At 39.5% G+C, this 19,496-nt stretch overlaps 1 protein-coding gene across 5 annotated transcripts in view; it reads left to right on the top strand.

Moving 5' to 3' along the window:
• The window catches only part of TFDP1 (transcription factor Dp-1), a 43,045-nt gene that overhangs the window by 15,689 nt on the left and 7,860 nt on the right, over positions 1-19,496 (top strand). For 4 of the 5 annotated variants that reach the window (XM_061377721.1, XM_061377720.1, XM_061377722.1 and 1 more), the window contains exons 4-8: positions 10,058-10,164; positions 12,952-13,073; positions 14,373-14,538; positions 14,729-14,875; positions 18,793-18,861. In XM_061377721.1, coding sequence (XP_061233705.1) covers positions 10,058-10,164; positions 12,952-13,073; positions 14,373-14,538; positions 14,729-14,875; positions 18,793-18,861 — 611 coding nt within the window. The remainder of the gene's footprint in view (positions 1-10,057; positions 10,165-12,951; positions 13,074-14,372; positions 14,539-14,728; positions 14,876-18,792; positions 18,862-19,496) is intronic. The other variant, XM_061377719.1, reaches the window with a different exon arrangement.

Genomic DNA, 19,496 nt, shown 5'->3' with positions numbered 1-19,496 from the left:
AAATAGCTGTTTTCCTTTGCTGTTCGTTCCAAATTACAATAGTCCGGTTTAGTCTTGTGCATGGTAGATGGTATACTTTGGTAGGCTGTACCAAGTAGGGTAAAATTCAGTACAAGTCACCTACTTCTTGTCTGATGTTCTCATAAACCTCACTGTTGACAAATCTGCTGACTTTATGCGTTATTGGTTTATGATAGTACTCTCAGATTAACCTGTAGTCCAGTACAGGTGACCTCCATTAGTGTTACTGATCTAGCCTTTATATACCATTTCAGGAAACCCATTTAAGCATTTGCTTTCACAGCCTGCAGATCTTAACAGTTTCTGTTACCATGAGTTTAACTTGACAGTTTTTTTAGTTACATCAAGTATTTGATTGGAATCTCACTTGGTTTTCTCTGTGACATTCCCTTGTCTAAAATATACATTGCTTCACAGAAGTGGGCTGTCTGACTAATTGCTGTGATACGCTTTTGATGAAGAAGGCACTAAGGTTTGAATAAGTGACACTTACTAACCGGTTCACATGTGTGTTCATTGACACAGTCTCATACACCTGAACAAAAAGCGTGCTTGTAGATACCTGTTCCTAACAGCTATACCATTTGTAATACCTTTTTCCCTACCCCTGCTGGCAGTAAAACCTGTGATTTTTGTCAGGACGGGTACTTAGAGAACATTTTATACACGTGTAGGTGTATCTGTCTAGACCTTGTTACGGTCTTGTTACAGTAGGGAGGTAGTCAAAACAGGTAGTGCAGTCTAGACAGCAGGAATTGTAACTGTTAATCTTCCATTATCATGTAGCTGATTAAGTAGAACTGGGCAAAGTAAAGGCCATTTTGTTGTTTATAGAATTTCTAAAATGAATTCAGGGGAATAATCCTGGTTTGCATCTCCTCCAATTTGAGAGTCATTGAAGCTCTATTCTCAGTGTCTACCACCATGAATAATATAAGTAAACTAAGCTAGCCTCATTGAATTTCTGCACCTCACTCCTCTTGAGAGACTCTCTTAAAATTCATGGACAGCAGCTAAATCTTGAAAAGAAACAACTGTTTCTCTTGGCTTGATCATTTTACATTTCTTGCCTCTAAATTGCCTGTGTTTTATATGCAGGCTCTGTAGTCTTAATCAGAGCTTAAAAGAACTAATATTTTGTCAGTAAAGTACTCAGATACATACAGGAATTTATTCGGTGAAGTAGTATTCATTTTATGTTGCCAATTTTTTATAATTTTTAGGGGGGTTGTATAGTCTTTAAATGCTGGAATTTAAAATGTAACTACTATACACAAAATTAGTATGTACTCTCTAAAAGTAGCTGTCTGCGTTACATACTATTATATGGAAAAGTTCTGTCCTCCACTGTCTTGCTAAGTTTGTGCAGAATTTCAGTTCCTTTCACAAGTAATAGGATTCAGTCCACAAGAGTGTATTTAAAAAAACCCCAAACAAACAAATGCAAAACCCAAACAGTAAGTTTTTTGCAGGGTAGCAGAAGTGTATCTGGTGTACCACTTAAGATGAGTTGAAGGAGGTCAGGAAATAATCTTTCTATTCTTTTCTTGTGGTCATCATTAAAAGTGGAAGAGTTTTTGTTGGTTAGTTGTTTGTCCTCCCCTTTGGCTTTTTATTTTTTAAAATCAAAGAATCTTTTCTGGAAATTGCAAGTCAATCACAAGGAGAGTTTGAGAACTGATTGCGTCAAAAATCTCCCTACTGTCAGATGTGTGGTTTACTTAGCCCAGTCTGCTGCCTCCAACAACAGTAATAGGGCAGGCTCTTTGGGGAGAGTGCAGGAGCTTGGCTACTTTTTGAAGTTAATTTTCCTCATGTTCTCACAGCACTCAGTGTGTAATTGGATTAGTAATATCAGAGGGTGCATTCCACCATCTTTTTGAATAGTCCCAACTTTGAACAACTCAGCAAATTCAGAATGCAGCCTCAACAAGAAACTGAAGACTTCATACAGTTTGCACATGTTGCCAGCCAGATGTGAAAGGAGAATGAGCTCAGCTGCCAGAGGAATAAAGGGGGGTGGTAGAGGACAAAAAATGGCTTGTCTGCTGGGTAATAAGAACATGCTTGAATAAATATGTTTTGGGAGAAAGCAGAATGTCTTTCCTGAAATGGTTCCTCAGCACTTAATTAAAGTTCTGTAAGGTGTGTACGGGATGAAGTAGGTATATGAATCAACTCTGAAAAATAAGCAAAGGTTGACTCTTCTGACAAAAACAGGTTATTACGCAACGGTTCTTACAGCCTGAACAGCTTTGCTGCAACACTTTCAGAATAGCCTGTGAATGGACTTACGTAAATTTTTAATTTGCACTGGAAAAAATCTGGGGAACTGTGAATAGCTTATTTTTAGACTGAGCTTTGTTAGGGTGTGTAGCGGTTCCTTAGATGAGTGACAGAAAGGGGACATCACTCATCTTGCTCAGCAGTTACACTGAACAGTTAATGCTGGGCAACCTCTTGCTCATAAAGTCCTAAAGTTGTAGAATCAGGAGACTTGTTCTAAGAGGAGAAAATAGTAAAAAGAAACCCCAAACCCCACATAACTAACCAACAAAAAAACCCAAACAAGCAAACCAAACCCAAGAAAAACAAACAAAATCCCCTAAAACAAACGAAAGCTGAACAAAACATTATCATTTATAATGTATGTCATTTTGAGAAAATTGGTCATGGACATAAAATACCGTTCTACAAAATGCTCTAAAATTGTCCATCTTTGAAAACATCTTGAGTGTAGAATAAGAGGCAGCAATCTATATGTGGTGAAAAAGGGCTGCAAGCTTATGCTTCCTCTAGTGCTTGTACAACCTCCAGGAGAGGTTGGGTATAAATTTAAATTATTCAGAAAGAAAATTTAGATCTGTCATACCACTAGGTGGCATTATTGGTATGTAACCAGAGAATACTTTTAAAAGGTGTCTTTAGCTCCTTTCACTTCTTACGCTTTAAGATGAAGTTTCATATTCTGTGGGCATAAAAACTTTAGTTCATTGCAATCTCGGTAATTGAAAAAATGAATTCAAATATGTAAATTTTAAAGGTGTATTTAGACTGTCACATATCAACACTGTCTAGCTGCAAGATTGTCTTGTTCTTTTTATTTATATGACAAGAAACTTTTGCAATGTAATGTTACTGTTAATTTGATTTGCAAGATCAAACTCTGTGATTTTGGCAGTGTCTGCAATTTTTCCTCTAAAAGTAGAGAGCTATTTCAGAGCAAGTGATTCAGGCTTTAGCAAATAGATACATGCCTGAACATCGGTTATAAAATGCCGATGTATTATTGCAGCTGAAGTAAATCCAATTATTGTTATTATCGAAAGTCAAGGTCTGGAAAGAAAACTTGCTGCAAGTGAGAGCAATATTTTGGAAAGCCTAGAAAGACTTTTTAAAAGTCTAAAGGTAGACCACACAGTTTATTTCAACACAGATTTGGAAGGACAGGTTTGTAATAGCCAAAGTATTAGTAGTCATACCTAAAGATGATAAGAATCACTCAAAAGTCTTCAGGTGATGTAAGAAATTACTTAAGACCTTAGTTGTACTAGACACTGGGGAAGATTGATGTCTTTGTAAAAAATGTTTAAAACTGCTGTATAAGCATTTTTGTTGTCTTAACAGGGTAGTGTGTTGTGTGTAATGAGCAGAGATATTTTTAATTGATTTGGCACACAGAGACAATCCTGTATGTGTTGTCTCACCTTATGGTAGGTTGATAACCTCAGAAAGAGTTCAGTCTTTTCTGAAAATTAGCATATGACTAACCATGAAGTATCTGTGGTGTTTGCGAGAGAGACATTAAAAACGGCAACTTCTCAGGAGTGCCATCTGAGGGGTCAGCTCTTGGGATATAATTGTCACCTCTGTCTTCTTCCACACATCATCTGATTACACTCTTTATACATATTCTGTGTATATATGTAATCTAATAATATAAAACTAGTCAAGTTGATGCTTTTGTGTCAATGAATGATTTTCTTTGAAGGTGATGTGGATGGGATAAAAGGCATTTTAAGTGGCACCTTTAATGTTTTTATGCTAGCTCCATCTCCCTCCTCTTGCATGGGGAAGAAAGCCGTGGTTCAGGCTCAGTGATTTAGGGTAAATTTTGTAAAGCAGAATGCACTGAAAATACTGTAGACAGTCCTAGAGGGAGCTACTTAGCATTTGATTTCTATTTCCTTTGTATCTAGTGTTGGGATTGAATGACATAATTGTCATGCCTTGTGCTGGACACTGTACTGAGACAGGTTAATGGATCTGAGACTTTAGTACACCATTTCCTGCTGTCATGATGCTTTGAGATAGAGAAAGAGGTGGGAGATTTAATCCATACAGAAAACTTTCCTTGTTTTGATGTTGATATGGTACCTTGCAGTTTCAGGATGTTGCTTTTAGACCTTTCTTTTGTTACCTCTTGTTCAGTGTTAGTTGTGTAGATGAGTTGGGCACTTCTCAGCCTACTTGGTTGTGTCCAGATGGCTGTACCAGCTTTCTGTAGCTCTGAAATTCTCACTTTCTGTTCATTATTCCCCATCTTGACTATGGGTGACTTTCTGACCCCTGCTTCACTGCCATTCAAACACAGGTGCACAATCTCTGATATGAGATAGAGGATGAATCCTGTTTTGGACAGTGGTGAAGATTTGGAGCCTTCCTGAAATTCTTCCTCTTACAAAAAAGAAGAAAAAATCCACATATAGAAGACTGAATCTATACCTTCTTTTTTTTTTTTTTTTTCCCAAAATAATTCTTGTAGCTTTTATGCAGTCTTACATCAACATTTGCATCTGAAGCAGGGCAGGTGCTCTGGCTTTAGAGAAGTTCTATTCCTATTGATTTTTTTATATATATATTTTTTTTAATTCCCAAACTAAAGAATGCAGTATTCCAGGTGGCACATCCCAGAAGTGATGACCGCTGTGTCACTTCCTTAGACCTCTTCTTCATGGAAAGTCTCACTGGTCTTTTTTGGTTTGCTAAAAGAGACCTATTGGCTCTTCGGCTGATGCTCCCTTAGTTAGGAGTTCTTGTGACTTTTCTTAAAATAACCTTTTGCTTAACTCCTAACCACTGATAATATAGAGTATTTACTACCTATTTGTCTGCTGGGCAGAGTTTGGTTGAGACTGTTGCAGGAGACAGTAGGGATTACTTTGCATTCTGACAAGCCACTCTTATTCTGTACATTCTTTTGGGGAGGTTATAATAATTCAGGAAGTGTTTGCAAAATTACCTGCTTACCAATCCAGGTCTTGCCTATACTATATTGCTTCTATGCTAGGAGACTGACAAGACTGAAGACTTCATTATCAGGAAGTAGACTTGTTCTGTTGACTGCTCTCTTGTAAATAAGGAAAACACAAAGATGGTGTCAGAAGGTGGTAGAGCACTTACAGTGGATGGGATTTCTGCTTCTGAAGCTAGGAGAATCTCAGGCCATCCTCTTTGATCTGAAGTGGCAAATTCAGAGCTGGTACTGTTCCATGAACTAGAGCAGTCAGCTCTTGCAGAGATCTACTGCTTTGTCTGTAGAGGGCAGTCCTTTCCCTACTGTTAGATGTGCTGTGTCTTCCTGTGGCATCTGAGGATATTTAAAATGTTCATAATTGGCTGTATCTCCAGTCCTCTTTACCACTAAAATTCTGCAAAGGATTCTGTCTTCTTGGTAAAATGATTTGATTTATTTCTGTATGCAAGCAAAGGTCCAGTTCAGAAGGCCTCCCCTAAACATAGCCAGTAGCCAAAAACTATTTACTGCACACTGTATGAAGAGAGCACTTAATTGGAATAGCTTGTAGGCAGATAAATAACAGATTTTATTAAACGGTGCTGCTTCTTCTGCTGTGCAAGTGTTATTCTGCATTACTCCTTGATCCCGTCTGTATCATTATCTTCTGTTTGGAAGCATTCTGGAACTTCATCTTGATGGAGCTCTATTTCCCCATAGGTTTAATGATTGCTTATAAGTTACTAAGAGTAATCTTCCAAACTGGTGATGTTTGGGAGACTGAGAATTTAAGTAGTAGTTACCTCCTTCTGTATAAATTTATGTTGTTCTTTATTTGGCCTTTTCCCATGTTTTTTGAGGTCTTCAGAATGGGGGGTGGGAGGGGTGGAAGACGTGCCAGACTAGCAATAGTAATTATGTTTTTGTTTTGAAAAGGAAGAGTCAAAAAAGAGCCAGCAAAGCTGTTTGCAAACTTATGGTTTCACTTTCTACATGCTGTTACACTCACCATATGCTGGCCACAGAGTACAGGGATATTCAGATTGCAGTGTTTGCTGTTAGAGGAATTAACAAATAATTAGTAGAATTCCTTTGAGAAACTGAGCTGTCAGTCACTTTCAAAGTGAAGTTAATAAGACAAGCAAACAGCAAAGCCACACTCACAAAAGCACTTTGAAACCAGAGCATTGTGAGTCTTTGAAGAAAGTGCAGGTGCATATGGGGAAAAGGGTTGGACATGAGGTAAATGAGAAAACAGTAGGATGCACTTGGGCAGAGGCAAATTGAAAACACCCCTTGGAAAAATAATAAAGCCCAACACACCACAGGTCTTCCCCCCCCACACATACACCAAAAAACCCCAAAACTAAACCCAAACCCCCAGACCCCATCACCAGATGCCCTCAATTTTGTCTTTTCTCTCCCCCACCCCCATTGTTAAACAGTTACGCTCTTTCCTATTTAGAATGATACCTTTTATAGCTTGACTTTGACTTGGCTTCAAACTGTGAATTGTGTTACTCTTATTCCAGTTACATTTGTCTTTCCTTGCCAGTCAGTTTGTGCCGCAGACAGACGTACGTTACAGTTTCTGTAAGGAGCCAGGTTGGTTCAGATGTGTGATTAACTCTGGCACAGCACCACAGGAAATGTTAATGTAGTTTGAAGCAGCACAGTGTGTGCTTTTCCCTTCACGCGAATTCAACATACCTGTTTGTATTCACAGAATGAAATGAATAAGGAGGTTTGAAGCCATCTGATCTAACCTTACAATCACACAGAGCCAGTTTATAAGCACAAAGTCTTCAGTAGTTGAATTTTTCTGTGTATCTCTGGGCAACCTCCCAGACAACCTGTTGCTGTGCTTTACTGTTCTCATTGTGACTTTTTTTCCTCATATCTGGTTGGAATTCGCTGTGCAACAACTTGTGACTGTTCTCTCTTTTCCCTTTGTCGTGTGCTCTGTCAGTCTCTAGAACTCTCCACCTAAGAGAAGGCAGTGATTAGATTCCCACAAATAACATCCCAGTCCTTTTCTGCACATTGAACCCTGATGTGTGCTGTTGCATGGAGTCACAAGTGCAAAATTTTTGCATTTGTCTTTTTTTACGTCATAGAAGATTTTAAGAAACAACATGATAGCATAAGAAGTTACTTTATTCTGAAAGACACCAGAAGAACAAAGTGCCACAGAGAGACGTACGTTACAGTTTCTGTAAGGAGCCAGGTTGGTTCAGGTGTGTGATTAACTCTGGCACAGCACCACGGGAATGTTAATGTAGTTTGAAGAAGCATAGTGTGTGCTTTTCCCTTCACGCGGATTCAACATAGCTGTTTGTATTCACAGGATGAAATGAATAAGGAGGTTGGAAGCCATCTGATCTAACCTCTGAGTGCATCTGAAGTGTCAATAGGTGGTCAAGATGATTGTGGGGAGTCTCAGAGCAATACTGTTCTGTATGAAGTTGTCCTACTGAAGTGTGGCTAGAAGTTGTTGTCTTAGGAAAAACCCGATGACGTTAATGGTTATAAATCACCTTGTCCAGAGAATTGTCTTACTTTTGAGTTCCTAAAGGGCCTAGCAATGGTACTTCTATGCTGCTAACTCAGTATATGTATAATTCATCTAGTACCAGAAGAATAGAAAGCCACATTTCATGCACCAGTTTCTGAAGGGCTCAGGTAACTGCAGATGAGCAAGTCAACCTTTAGTTAGGCACACTGGCTGAGCATATAACAGAGGAGTAAGACATATGGACAAACATGATAATGGGCAGGCATTAACAGGGCTTTTCTAGAGGAAAAGGGAGGTTGTGAAGTTAATGTTTTTTCAAAGTCATGCTTTGAAAGAGTCAACAACCATGTGGATAAGGGTTATCTTATCAGTGCCATGTCCTTGGATTTCTTAAAAATATCAAAAAGCCTTTGGCTATCAAGGTCCTTAATCAGCCTGTTAAAGAAACTAAGGTGTCAGAATGGGACAGTACTCTCCTGGATTAATAATTGGTGAAAACCAAACTATAGATACAGTAAGTGTCCCAAGCCGAGGTATTAGCACTCTAGAAGATCTTGAAGTCATGGCAGGATGTGCTGTTCAAATGTTGTATCAGGGTTTGGTGGGGAACAAGCACACTGAATTTGGGGAATTGTTTGGAATAGAACAGGCAGTACAATAGAAGACATGCCATGGAGTTTTTTGCTGTAAACAACATGAACAATGTGTCCATCCCTGTCATCTGGAAAAATAAATCTCAGAGGCTAGGAGAACTAGAAAGGGTATGGGCAACATGAACCATCAGAGGTAAGGAGAGGTGATCAAATAAATGATGTGTTTTAACACTGGAAAGCACTTACAACTCTGATTTTTTTACTGGAAATACAATCTTCAGATTGCTTTGATATTTTTAAAGCAGTGAGAGAACATTAAAAAAAGACATCCAGGACCTCCAGGAAGCTGAGAAGATACACAAGCATTAATAGCCAGTGTAGTTTATATTGCTTTGCTGTGTTCTGCAGAGAAGAAGAGCACACAGAAAACAGGCTGTGCTAGTGGTGGGTGTACTTGAAGGGACAGGAGAGAATAACAGACATCTATTACAAACTAGATAGCTGCTGACTTTCTGAAAGAACACTGGAAAGTTGTTTAGTAATGTAAGAACATAGGCTGCTGCATGCAGGTTTTGGGGAGACTGAAAATAGGTTCTTGTGTGAAGCTATTGGTTTGATGTGGTGTAGTAATAGCAGCTAAGAAGTACAAGCCTTTTGGAAAGTGAAGGCTTAAACAAGATTGGAGTTGTCTCAATTCTCTGTGGACTACCTGAATGCGTAAGAGGGGATGGTAGGCATGAAGGACTCATTAGGGCCCCTCCTGATGAAATTGTAAAAATGTTTGCTTATTGCTTCTGTATTGTATAACATGGAAAGGAAGCAGAATGGGAGTTGTGCCAAGCCCTTCTGGCGTCGTTGGCCCCTTTAAAACTGATCTTTAAAAGGGCTGATGTCTGCCCTTGACAACTGCATGACAGATGTCTCCAGTATTTTAAGACTTGTTTGTTCCATTATTCTTTTTCTGCAGTCAGTCTTTGTTGCTTCTTTTCTTTGTTCTGTTTTTAAACTGGCTTGGAGCATCAAATTGCTGGATACCTGGGTTGGTATTTAGTAGCTGAATTTTTGGTTTACATGGCTTACCTATTGATGCTCACTGTGGGTAGCTTATGAACAGAGAGAGAGCAGCTTTCCCTGCAGGGTTAGTCTACTGTGTTGTATGTATTTTGCTTGAAGACTTTTGTTCTGTAATTTCCTCCTTCAGCTTGGAGGGGATACTAAGGGGAAAGTTGGGAACACCCTCTTGGAAAGGTGTGTGCTAGCCAGATTTTATTTCTTGGAGCCCAGCATGTCTCAGATGGGTATGTCCTACCCTGGGACATTGGGCGTGTTTTTCAAGTGGTGTGGGAAGAGATTTCAATCGCTACAAAGAACAGAGATAGAAGAGGAGATGATTACGCTGTCAGATGCCCATTGCCTCTATTACTACGCTTTGAGAGAAAAATTGGGTTACAAGAATTTAAAACATGTTCTTACTAGCCGTCTGACTTGTAGTTACATAGGAAAAAGTTTGAGAGAGCATACTATGAATCTTGATTTCTTCTTTTGGTTCAAATGTGTGAATGTAACTTTTATATTGACTCTCTATGCAGTTTAGAGCTAGTTTCTATTAAGATGCATTGGTAGTATAGATGAAACTGGAATTACTAAAATAATACAATGTGGCTGACCTGAAGCTATCTACTTGTATTTTAGGGGTTGTTTCTCTATTGGCTGTTCATCCTTCTACAGTAAATACGCTTGGAAAACAGCTCCTGCCAAAAACATTCGGACAGTCTAATGTCAACATTGCACAACAAGTGGTAAGGAGACACTGGGGTTTTCATATTGCTTATACTATTGCTTACACATACTGTAGATCTGATCTGTAGGTTGGTAGCTGGTACCACTTGTCATCAGTAGACAGTCTAAGCTTTGTTTATGATTTCAGTAAACTTATGTTAAAACAAATGTACTTTTGCATAAAGAAATGCAAAGATGACTCTCAAAGCAACACGCAGATACCTGAATATTCAGGTGACTTTATCTTTGGCTAGTCTTGCCACTTAAAATCAGTGGCTCACTCAAACTCTGCTTGGGAATCTGACATAGGAAAATGTAAATGAAGTCCAACAGCACATGCTTATTGAGCTTGAATTTTGTTGGAATGAAATTGAAAACAGAGCTGCTTTTCTTAGTGCATAATTTAGATACCTTTTGCTTAAATACTTAATGTGAGCTTTGAGTAAGGAACATGAAATTAAGAGGTTTTGAAGAACTAGTAAAGCAATAAATAATACAAAGATTATGAGAAATTATAGTGATGAAAATTCAGTGATATGAAAAGAGTTGATCTCAGTTCATCTTCTGGAAGGCAACTGTAACATGTAAACATCTGAAATGGAATTTCTTATGTTGGGGGTCCTTCTTGGTAGGAAAGCAGTTTCCCATCTGCCTTTCCCAGCTCTAAGCTTTAAGGAGTGTTCTATAATTGAGTCTGCATGAATCTATAAACTCTACCTCTTCAGCTGTACAGATGTAGTGAAAATGATTCACTGTGCTGTATTTCCAGCAGTGGTGGTGAATAAACTACTTGCCAGCAGCCACTAGGAAGTGTTGCTAAATGAGTTTTAACTGAATGAAATTGTTCTTTCAGTTGTACATTTGTTATCAGTAAATTTCCAAATGAGGACATTCAGAGTAGGTAGGCATTCTTGTAATTTAAAATCAGTAACCAGCAGTAGCAAAATAATATTTTAACTAGATATCATAGGCCATAATGGCACAGAGGGAGCCTCTGCTGGGCACAAGTGTACACCCTATTCTGGAACACTTCAAGACACTATAGAGTGTGGTACATGCACAGGGTTTGCTGTTACCAAATGGTTTATTTTCTTCTTTCCCCTGGTTTTCATGTTACTGCAGTTGTACGAATTCTAGATATGGCACCAAAGTGATGATGAAGCTGCTTGTGGAATTAGGAAACTAGGGAATAGAATGAGATCCTCTGATTTTTGCTCCTGCAAGATGTTAATCATATCTTCTAGTCCTCTGTAACTACATTCTAGGAAATAAAAACTGGCTAACAGCTTTCCTCTATTCTCTGTATTGTCTGTTACTGGAGTAGCACACGAGTGGTTTTCACAGTCTTTTGAGATGTGGTGAACCAGACCAGTCAGCAGTAGAACTGGCGGTATTTTTTCAAGGGGAGAAAGTGAGCTGGTTCACGTGTCTCCTGTGCCTGTTTGGCTTCCCACACCCTCATTCTGTTTCCCACAATCAGAAGTTTCAGTTATGAAAAGTAGTAGAGGAGATTAGATGACTTTCCATAAGAATTAGAAACTATTTAAGTATGGAAGAAAGCTACAGGAAAGAGGAGGAGGACTTGCGATTTTCCAGCTGTCAGAAGAAGGTGTAATGAACTTGTATGCTAACTACTCAGGTGGCATTACATAAAGAAACAGTAGTATGGGAAAAATCACAGGCAGCTGAAATCTGACGCATTTAATAGTCACTAGACTGCTTTTCGCATTCTGTATTTAAACATTATTCAAATTCGGTTTATTTTAACTTTAATGCATAAAATGTTTCATTTTGTTTTCTTCAGGTTTTGTATTTTACTCTTGGAGGCTAAGGTACTGAAGGTAGCCTGAGAAAGAAATTTTTGTTGGTGAGGCAGAATGTGGCTGCAGAGCTTAGCAAGCTTGTGGGTGTAGGTTCATTTGATGTTTGTTTCATATGCCAGGGATGCAACATACTGTTTCCACTGGGAGGCAAACGTACCCCTCAAAAGTTGTCATATCTTTCTACAGAATAGAAATCTGTACAGTATCATTTTGTTTTCCTAAAAATATATTTTCTAGAGTGTTACATTTATAACATTTTGGAGATAGAAAACATCATGTGGAAGTTCTGCTTTAGCGATTTTCAGTTAAGGAGAACATGGCTTCATGTGCGATTGTATGTATTAATTTGTGATCAGAATAGCACATCTTCAGGACTAAGACTGTGATCAGCTGAGTGTGTTCTCATAACATGTTCAGGATGGAATTATTCTGCCCAAATGGATGTCATTCACTGCAGTGATAGAGAAAGTTGGCCCTTATTCTTCCTCACCTTGTAACATTTTGGTTCTGACTCTGTAGTGATAGAGACTTGACTGCAGAAATTGACCTTCCTGGCAGCATCTCTGTATTTGCTTTCTGCTTTTACTGATTTTCAGCTCCTACTTCCTGTATTTACTGCAACTTCTTATATATAGTCTGGTAGGATTTGGGGTTTCTCCCCCTACCTTTATCCCTTTTTCTGTTGGCGGTGAGGACTTGTGTGTGTTGATCTTTTCAAAGTTAGTGTTGAATAATGTTAAGAAATCCAGGAAGCATGAAAAATCATGTAAGGATAATACATAAATCCTCACTATGTAGGGAGTGCACTAACTGTATAATCTGTAGTCTGAAGGGTTTTGTACTAATGTGTATAAAATCGATGCATCCAGTAGAAGTAGGCAGAAGAATAGTAGTGTTTGCATCATGCATCATTTGAATCATGCAGCATATGAATATCTTGGAATACTTCTGATAATTTTCCAAATTATTTTATCTTTACTGTAGGTTATTGGTACACCTCAGAGACCTTCAGCACCAAATACTATCCTGGTAGGAAGTCCACATACGCCTAACACACATTTTGTATCACAGAACCAGACTGGCGATTCTTCACCGTGGTCTGCTGGGTGAGCAAAATGAAAGTTACAAAGGATTAATACATTATTTGGAACTTTTGTTCTAAAGGTTAACTGTGGCAGTGTATGTATTTGTCAGGCTAGCAGTGTGAGAGACATGGTGTGTTCACCTTTCCATCCAGAGCACTTCAACATTAAGTGTATTGTATTAAGTGAGGAATAGTTGCACAAGAATGAATACTCCCTCATTTGTCACAAAAGGAACGAGAATATTTTATGTAAACACTGATATTCTCATATTACTTGCATTTAGAGGATTTTGCTCCTAAAAGAACACGAGTTCATCTGACTTGATTAAGCTTTTAATTTGACATTGCTGTTTCGCTGGTTTATTTAAAAATAGCGCCTTTCGGATTGAACAAGTGTATCATGAAGTATCATGTGAAATAAGAATGTAGTCCTTATTGAGGAAAAAGTATTAGATAAAATTAATGCATTCTTCTGGTGTCTTTTCTCATGCAAGCTTGTTTTTAAGGTTCTCTTGTGAAATGTAGGGGTTATTTTTAGAACTAAGTTCATCATCAGTGTCTTGTTACACATAAATAGATTTCTACTCTCAAACTGTAGAGTGAAGGGAGATGCAGAGAATTAAGAGAGGTTCCATTGCTGGTACTAATTTTGTTGATATTTACACTTTTCCTCAAGTTACAAGGAACTTTATTTGATACTTACACTTCCCCTCATGTTCAAGGAACTTTTTATTTAAAAGATATGCAGAAAACTTTTATAGTTACTGTATTTTGTGACTGAAGTTTTCATAGCAACTTCATATACTGTGTAACTTCAGATCTGTATTTTGGTAATTATGGAATGTTTAGTGAGTTGAGCCAATATCGGATTTCATCTGTTCAGTCGGTGTCAGACTTAAGCAGAAAATGCTTAATCAAGTCTTTTTTTTTTTTTGTGGTCAACTTAGATTAGTTATTTCCTGTAATTCACCTTTCATATTTCAGCATTTATCCCTCTACTCCTTCTTTTTCTTGATTGGAAGATTAAAAGGGTCTTTTTTGTTGACTTCTTCAAGGGATATCCCTGTTAAATTATCTGCTACTGGAGCTAGCAGAGTTGACAAAAGAACGAATTTGTACTGTGTTTCAGCATCAAGACAGTAGAATTGTTAATTATTTTAAATTGTAGGGGAAAACTATAGGAAAAAATGTTGGGAAGGGGTAAAAGCAAAACAAAAGGGAAAGCTTGGTTTTATGCAGCAGTGTGCCTGTGTTTGAAGAAGAGACATTAAGTGTTCCAAAGTTAAAATCATCTTAAAATATGTATTATGCATATATTTAGGAAGCGGAACAAAAAAGGAGAGAAGAATGGCAAGGGTTTACGTCATTTCTCTATGAAGGTTTGCGAGAAGGTACAAAGAAAAGGAACTACCTCATACAATGAGGTGGCAGACGAGTTGGTTGCAGAATTCAGTACCACTGATAATCACATTTCACCAAATGAATCAGTAAGTATATGGGAGGTCAGTTACATGTGAACTGAATTGGGGAAGATAAATTCCTTATGAGACTTTTCTGTATTTTCCTACTACTAAATTAAACAGTTCAGATATTACCCAAGTTTACCCATTTACTGTGATGTATTTATTTTCAAATATTTTTGCACAAGTATGTTTGATTAATGAGCTGTGTCTATAGCAGGCTTATGACCAGAAGAATATTAGACGCCGTGTCTATGATGCCTTAAATGTCCTTATGGCCATGAACATAATCTCTAAGGAGAAGAAGGAAATCAAATGGATTGGTCTACCTACTAACTCGGCTCAGGAATGTCAGAATTTAGAGGTATATTTATTAGGAAGTTCATAGTGGCTTTGTGTCTGAGTAAATGTTTACATCCTTAATTTGTTCTGATACAATAGAAAGTATTCTTGCTATCTCCTGAAATAACAAGGTACAATAGTATGATCCCTTTTGACTGTCTTATTTGTCTTTACAGAATGCACATTTAAACTTCCAGATCGTTTTAATGTTTTTAGTTGGTTTATGGTGTTTTCTTGGGTTTTTTTTATTCTTCTATGTCAGAAATACAGCTCTGTCACAGCTTTTAGAGTATATGTGAAGTGAATGCAAGTTAATCAAACTGAAAGATTAGTGTGTATTTCCAACACTGCAGTAGTGGTGCTAAAGAGTTACGAAGATTGTTTTCTCCAGAGGCCAGACAAATAATGCATTTGTGATGATAGATTTTGCATGTGGTTCACCATATATATGCATTGCTGTTCCTTTATTGCTGCAGGACTTAAGTACTTATGACATATAACAGCCCTCAATTAATTTTTCTTAGTTTTTACTTTGTACAAGGTTTGCTTTTACTATTGAGTCATTTGTGGAAATATATTGAGTATCAGCTGCATTAGAATCTTCTTAGTCCCTGGCCTGGTAATTCAAATTTTTGGCTTCCGGGGTGTACTGAGCTGAATGTTTTTCTAGATGCTGTAGTTTAAGATCTCTATTGAATGTCAGTTTATTTCTAAAATATGCATGGATGGGATTATGTTTTCTAGCACATACACATTATCAAAAATAATGTCAATGATGTAATCACTCAATCCTACAAGACACTTTCAAGAGTGCTTTATGATGAGCTCTCTTACTATGCCAGATGACCCAGCATTGTCAGCACATGCTGACATCATTTACAGATAGGAACAGCCTCATGCTTGCAGGCCCTTGTCCTCATGGGGGACTTCAGCCATCCTGATACCTGTTGGAGGGATGGTACGGCCCAGCAATCCAATCCAGGAGGTTCCTCAGTTGTGTGGAAGACAACTTCCTCCTGCAAGTAGTAGAGGAGCCAACAAAGAGAGGTGCCATGCTTGACCTTGTGCTCGCCGGCAGGGAAGGGCTTGTTGGAAATGTGACACTGCAGGGCAGCCTTGGTTGGTAGTGATCATGAGATGGTTGAGTTTGAGATGCTTAGGACACTGAGAAGAGCGTGCAGCAACCTTACTGCCCTGGACTTCAGGAGAGCAGACTTCGGCCTCTTCAGGAAGCTGCTTAGTAAGGTTCCATGGGATATAGCCCTACAAAGAGGGTAGGCGGGCCCAAGACTTTTGGTTGATATTCAAGGATCACCTCTTACAAGCTCAGGAGTATTGCATGCTGACTAGAGGGAAGTGCAGCAGGAGGGCCAGGAGACCTCCATGGATGATAAGGAGCTGCTGAGGAAACTTAGAGGGGGAAAAAAGAGGCTTATAAAAGGTGGAAGCAAGGACAGGTGGCCTGGGAAGAATACAGGGATGTTGTCTGGGAAGCTAGGGACCAGGTTAGGAAAGCTAAGGCCCAGTTAGAATTAAACTTGGCTAGGGATGTTAAAGATAACAGGAAGGGAATCTATAGGTACATTGTGAGTAAAAAGATAGACTAGGGACAACATGAGCCCCCTCTGGAAGCTATCGGGAGAACTGGCTACCATGGATTTGGAGAAGGCTGAGGTTCTTACTGACTTCTTTGCCTCAGTCTTCACTGGCAAATGACCACACCACCTAAGCCTTGGAAGGCAGACGCAGGGACTGAGAATGAAGACCTGAGGCCCACTGTAGGAGAGGATCAGGTTCAAGAACATCTTAAGAACTTGAATGTGCACAAGTCCATGGGTCCTGATGAAATCTATCCATGGGTCCTGAAGGAGCTGGCGAATGAAGTTGTTAAGCCATTGTCCATCATATTTAAAAATCATGGCAGTCAGGTGAAGTTCCCGATGACTGGAAAAAAGGAAATATAACCCACATTTTCAAGAAGGGGAAAATGGATGACCTGGGGAATTACAGACCAGTCAGTCTCACCTCTGTGCCTGGCAAAACGTTGGAGCAGATTCTCCTGGAAGGCATGCTAAGGCACATGAAAAACAAGAAGGTGGTTGGTGGCAGCCAGCATGGCTTCACTAAGGGGAAATCCTGCCTGACCAATTTGGTGGCCTTCTATGATGGGGCTACAGAACTGATGGAAAGGGGTAGAGCAGTTGATGTCATCTACCTGGACTTGTGCAAAGCGTTCAACACTGTCCCACATGACAACCTTGTCTATAAATTGGAGAGACATCAATTTGATAGGTGGACCACTCCGTGGCTAAAGAACCGGCTGGATGGCTGCACACACAAAGACTTGTGGTCAATGGCTCAATGTCCAGCTGGAGACCAGTAACACGAGTAGTGTCCCTCAGGGATCTGTGCTGGGACCGGTCTTGTTCAACATCTTTATCGCTCACACGGACAGTGGGATTGAGTGCACCCTCAGCAAGTTTGCCAATGACACCAAGCTGTGTGGTTTGGTTGATAATGCTGGAGGGAAGGAATGCCATCCAGAGGGACCTTGACACGCTTGTGAGGTGGGCTGATGCCAACCTGATGAAGTTTAACCATGGCAAGTGCAAGGTCCTACACCTGGGTTCTAGCAATTCCAGGAACACCTACAGGTTGGGCAGAGAAGAGATTCAGAGCAGCCCTGCAGAGAAGGACTTGGGGGTGTTGGTCGATGAGAAAATGAACATGAGCTGGCTTCAGTGTGTGCTTGCAGCCCAGAAAGCCAACCGTATCCTGGGCTGCATCAAAAGGAGCATGACCAGCAGGTCGAAGGAGGTGATCCTGCCCCTCTACTCTGCTCTCGTGAGACCTCACCTGGAGTGTTGTGTGCAGTTCTGGTGTCCTCAACATACAAAGGACATGGAACTGTTGGAACAAGTCCAGAGGAGGGCCACGAGGATGATCAGGGGACTGGAGCACCTCCCATATGAAGACAGGCTGAAAAAGTTGGGGCTGTTCAGCCTGGAGAAGAGAAGGCTGCATGGAGACCTCAGAGCAGCCTTCCAGTATCTGAAGGGGGCCTACAAGGATGCTGGGGAGGGACTCTTCGTTAGGGACTGTAGTGATAGGACAAGGGCTAACGGGTTCAAACTTAAACAGGGGAAGTTGAGATTGGATATAAGGAAGAAGTTCTTTACTGAGAGGGTGGTGAGGCACTGGAATAGGTTGCCCAGGGAAGTTGTGAATGCTCCATCCCTGGCGGTGTTCAGGGTCAGGTTGGACAGAGACTTGGGTAAGATGTTTTAATGTGAGGTGTCCCTGCCCATGGCAGGGGGGTTGTAACTTTATGATCTTAAGGTCCTGTCCAACCCTAACTATTCTGTGATTCTATGCTGTCGTGTTGCTATTCATTCTCTTATTCTGATCCACGGTAATTTGAGTAACAGTCTGTAAATGAAGTCGTAGTTGGAATCTGCTGGTGAGCTTCCCACACTGAGAAAGCAGTTTATTTCCTACCATTTTGTCTCCTATCTTTTTATGGTATTACTTAGTATGTATTTAATGCTTTGAAGACTTAACCTTGGGCTCCATAGAAACCTCATTTCTTTTAGGCATCTTTTATGGATCTTCTCCAGTATCAGTAGACTACATGAAGAGCCTCTTTGCCTCCTTGAATCTGGATATTTTTCTGAGGCATAACTTCTGTTTGCAGAGATGTTTTTACCCTCTTCCAGATATATTTTACTTTATTCCCCAGTGTTCCAATTCTGCTCTTTGTTACAGTAGTACTGATGTGAGTCTCGATAGTTAGATTTCTAAGTTATCTGTAGCACATTAATGGCTGACATCATACGCCCTGCCTCCAGTTCTCTGGTATTGAGATGATTTTAAGGGGAGAAAATGTTATAAAGTGCTACGTAAAACCAATAAACCAAGCAAACCTTTTTCTGTTCTAAGGTGGAGAAACAGAGAAGACTTGAGAGAATAAAGCAAAAACAGTCTCAGCTACAAGAACTCATTCTACAGGTACAGTCAAGGTACTCTTGTCTGTAGGGCAAGGTAACATATATATATTCGTGTTTTATCCCAGTGAGGGATGGGAAATTTTTACAAGGTGAATTTCAGGATAAAGCAAATGAAGTTTTAATCTTGCACTCTATTTTAGCTGGGAGTGTGCTGTTGCCCATTGCTGTTGGGAAGCCAGCAACTTCCCATGAGTTATGATAAATTATGTTGCAGTTTAAAGTATGTTCAAACAGGTTTTATGCTGACAGAAGCTGTAATTCATACTCTGCTGTCTGAATTTTCCAGTTCAGTTCCTGTATCTAGAAAGTTTTTCTTTGCTAGAGTCCATAGGTAAAATCAGATGACTGTAGAGGCCGTGTCTCATAATTCTCTGTGTCTTACCTTTCTGGGACACGACTGCTTGTGCTGTGTAAGTAGGTTCACCACTGTAAAACAGTTGCTGAGCTCCTTCCCCCTAGTACAGTGTGTGATAGGAATGATAATCTCAAGGACAGTATGCAGAAAGAAACTACAGACAGCTGTGGGACAGCAACCTCGACAGTTATCTGACTTTTATCAGCCTCTGTGGTGACTTTGGATTTTGTTTTTAATTTGTGTTTATTTAATTTGATTCCATGACTAGAAAAATACTTTTT

This window comes from Neopsephotus bourkii, unplaced genomic scaffold, assembly GCF_033783945.1.
Source record: "Neopsephotus bourkii isolate Nb327-2 ecotype Australia unplaced genomic scaffold, CSIRO-AGI_Nbou_v1 NB_1760, whole genome shotgun sequence".
Lineage (NCBI taxonomy): Eukaryota > Metazoa > Chordata > Aves > Psittaciformes > Psittacidae > Neopsephotus > Neopsephotus bourkii.
The sequence above is the reverse complement of the archived record's forward strand: the minus strand, read 5'-3'. Positions and strand labels throughout refer to the sequence as shown.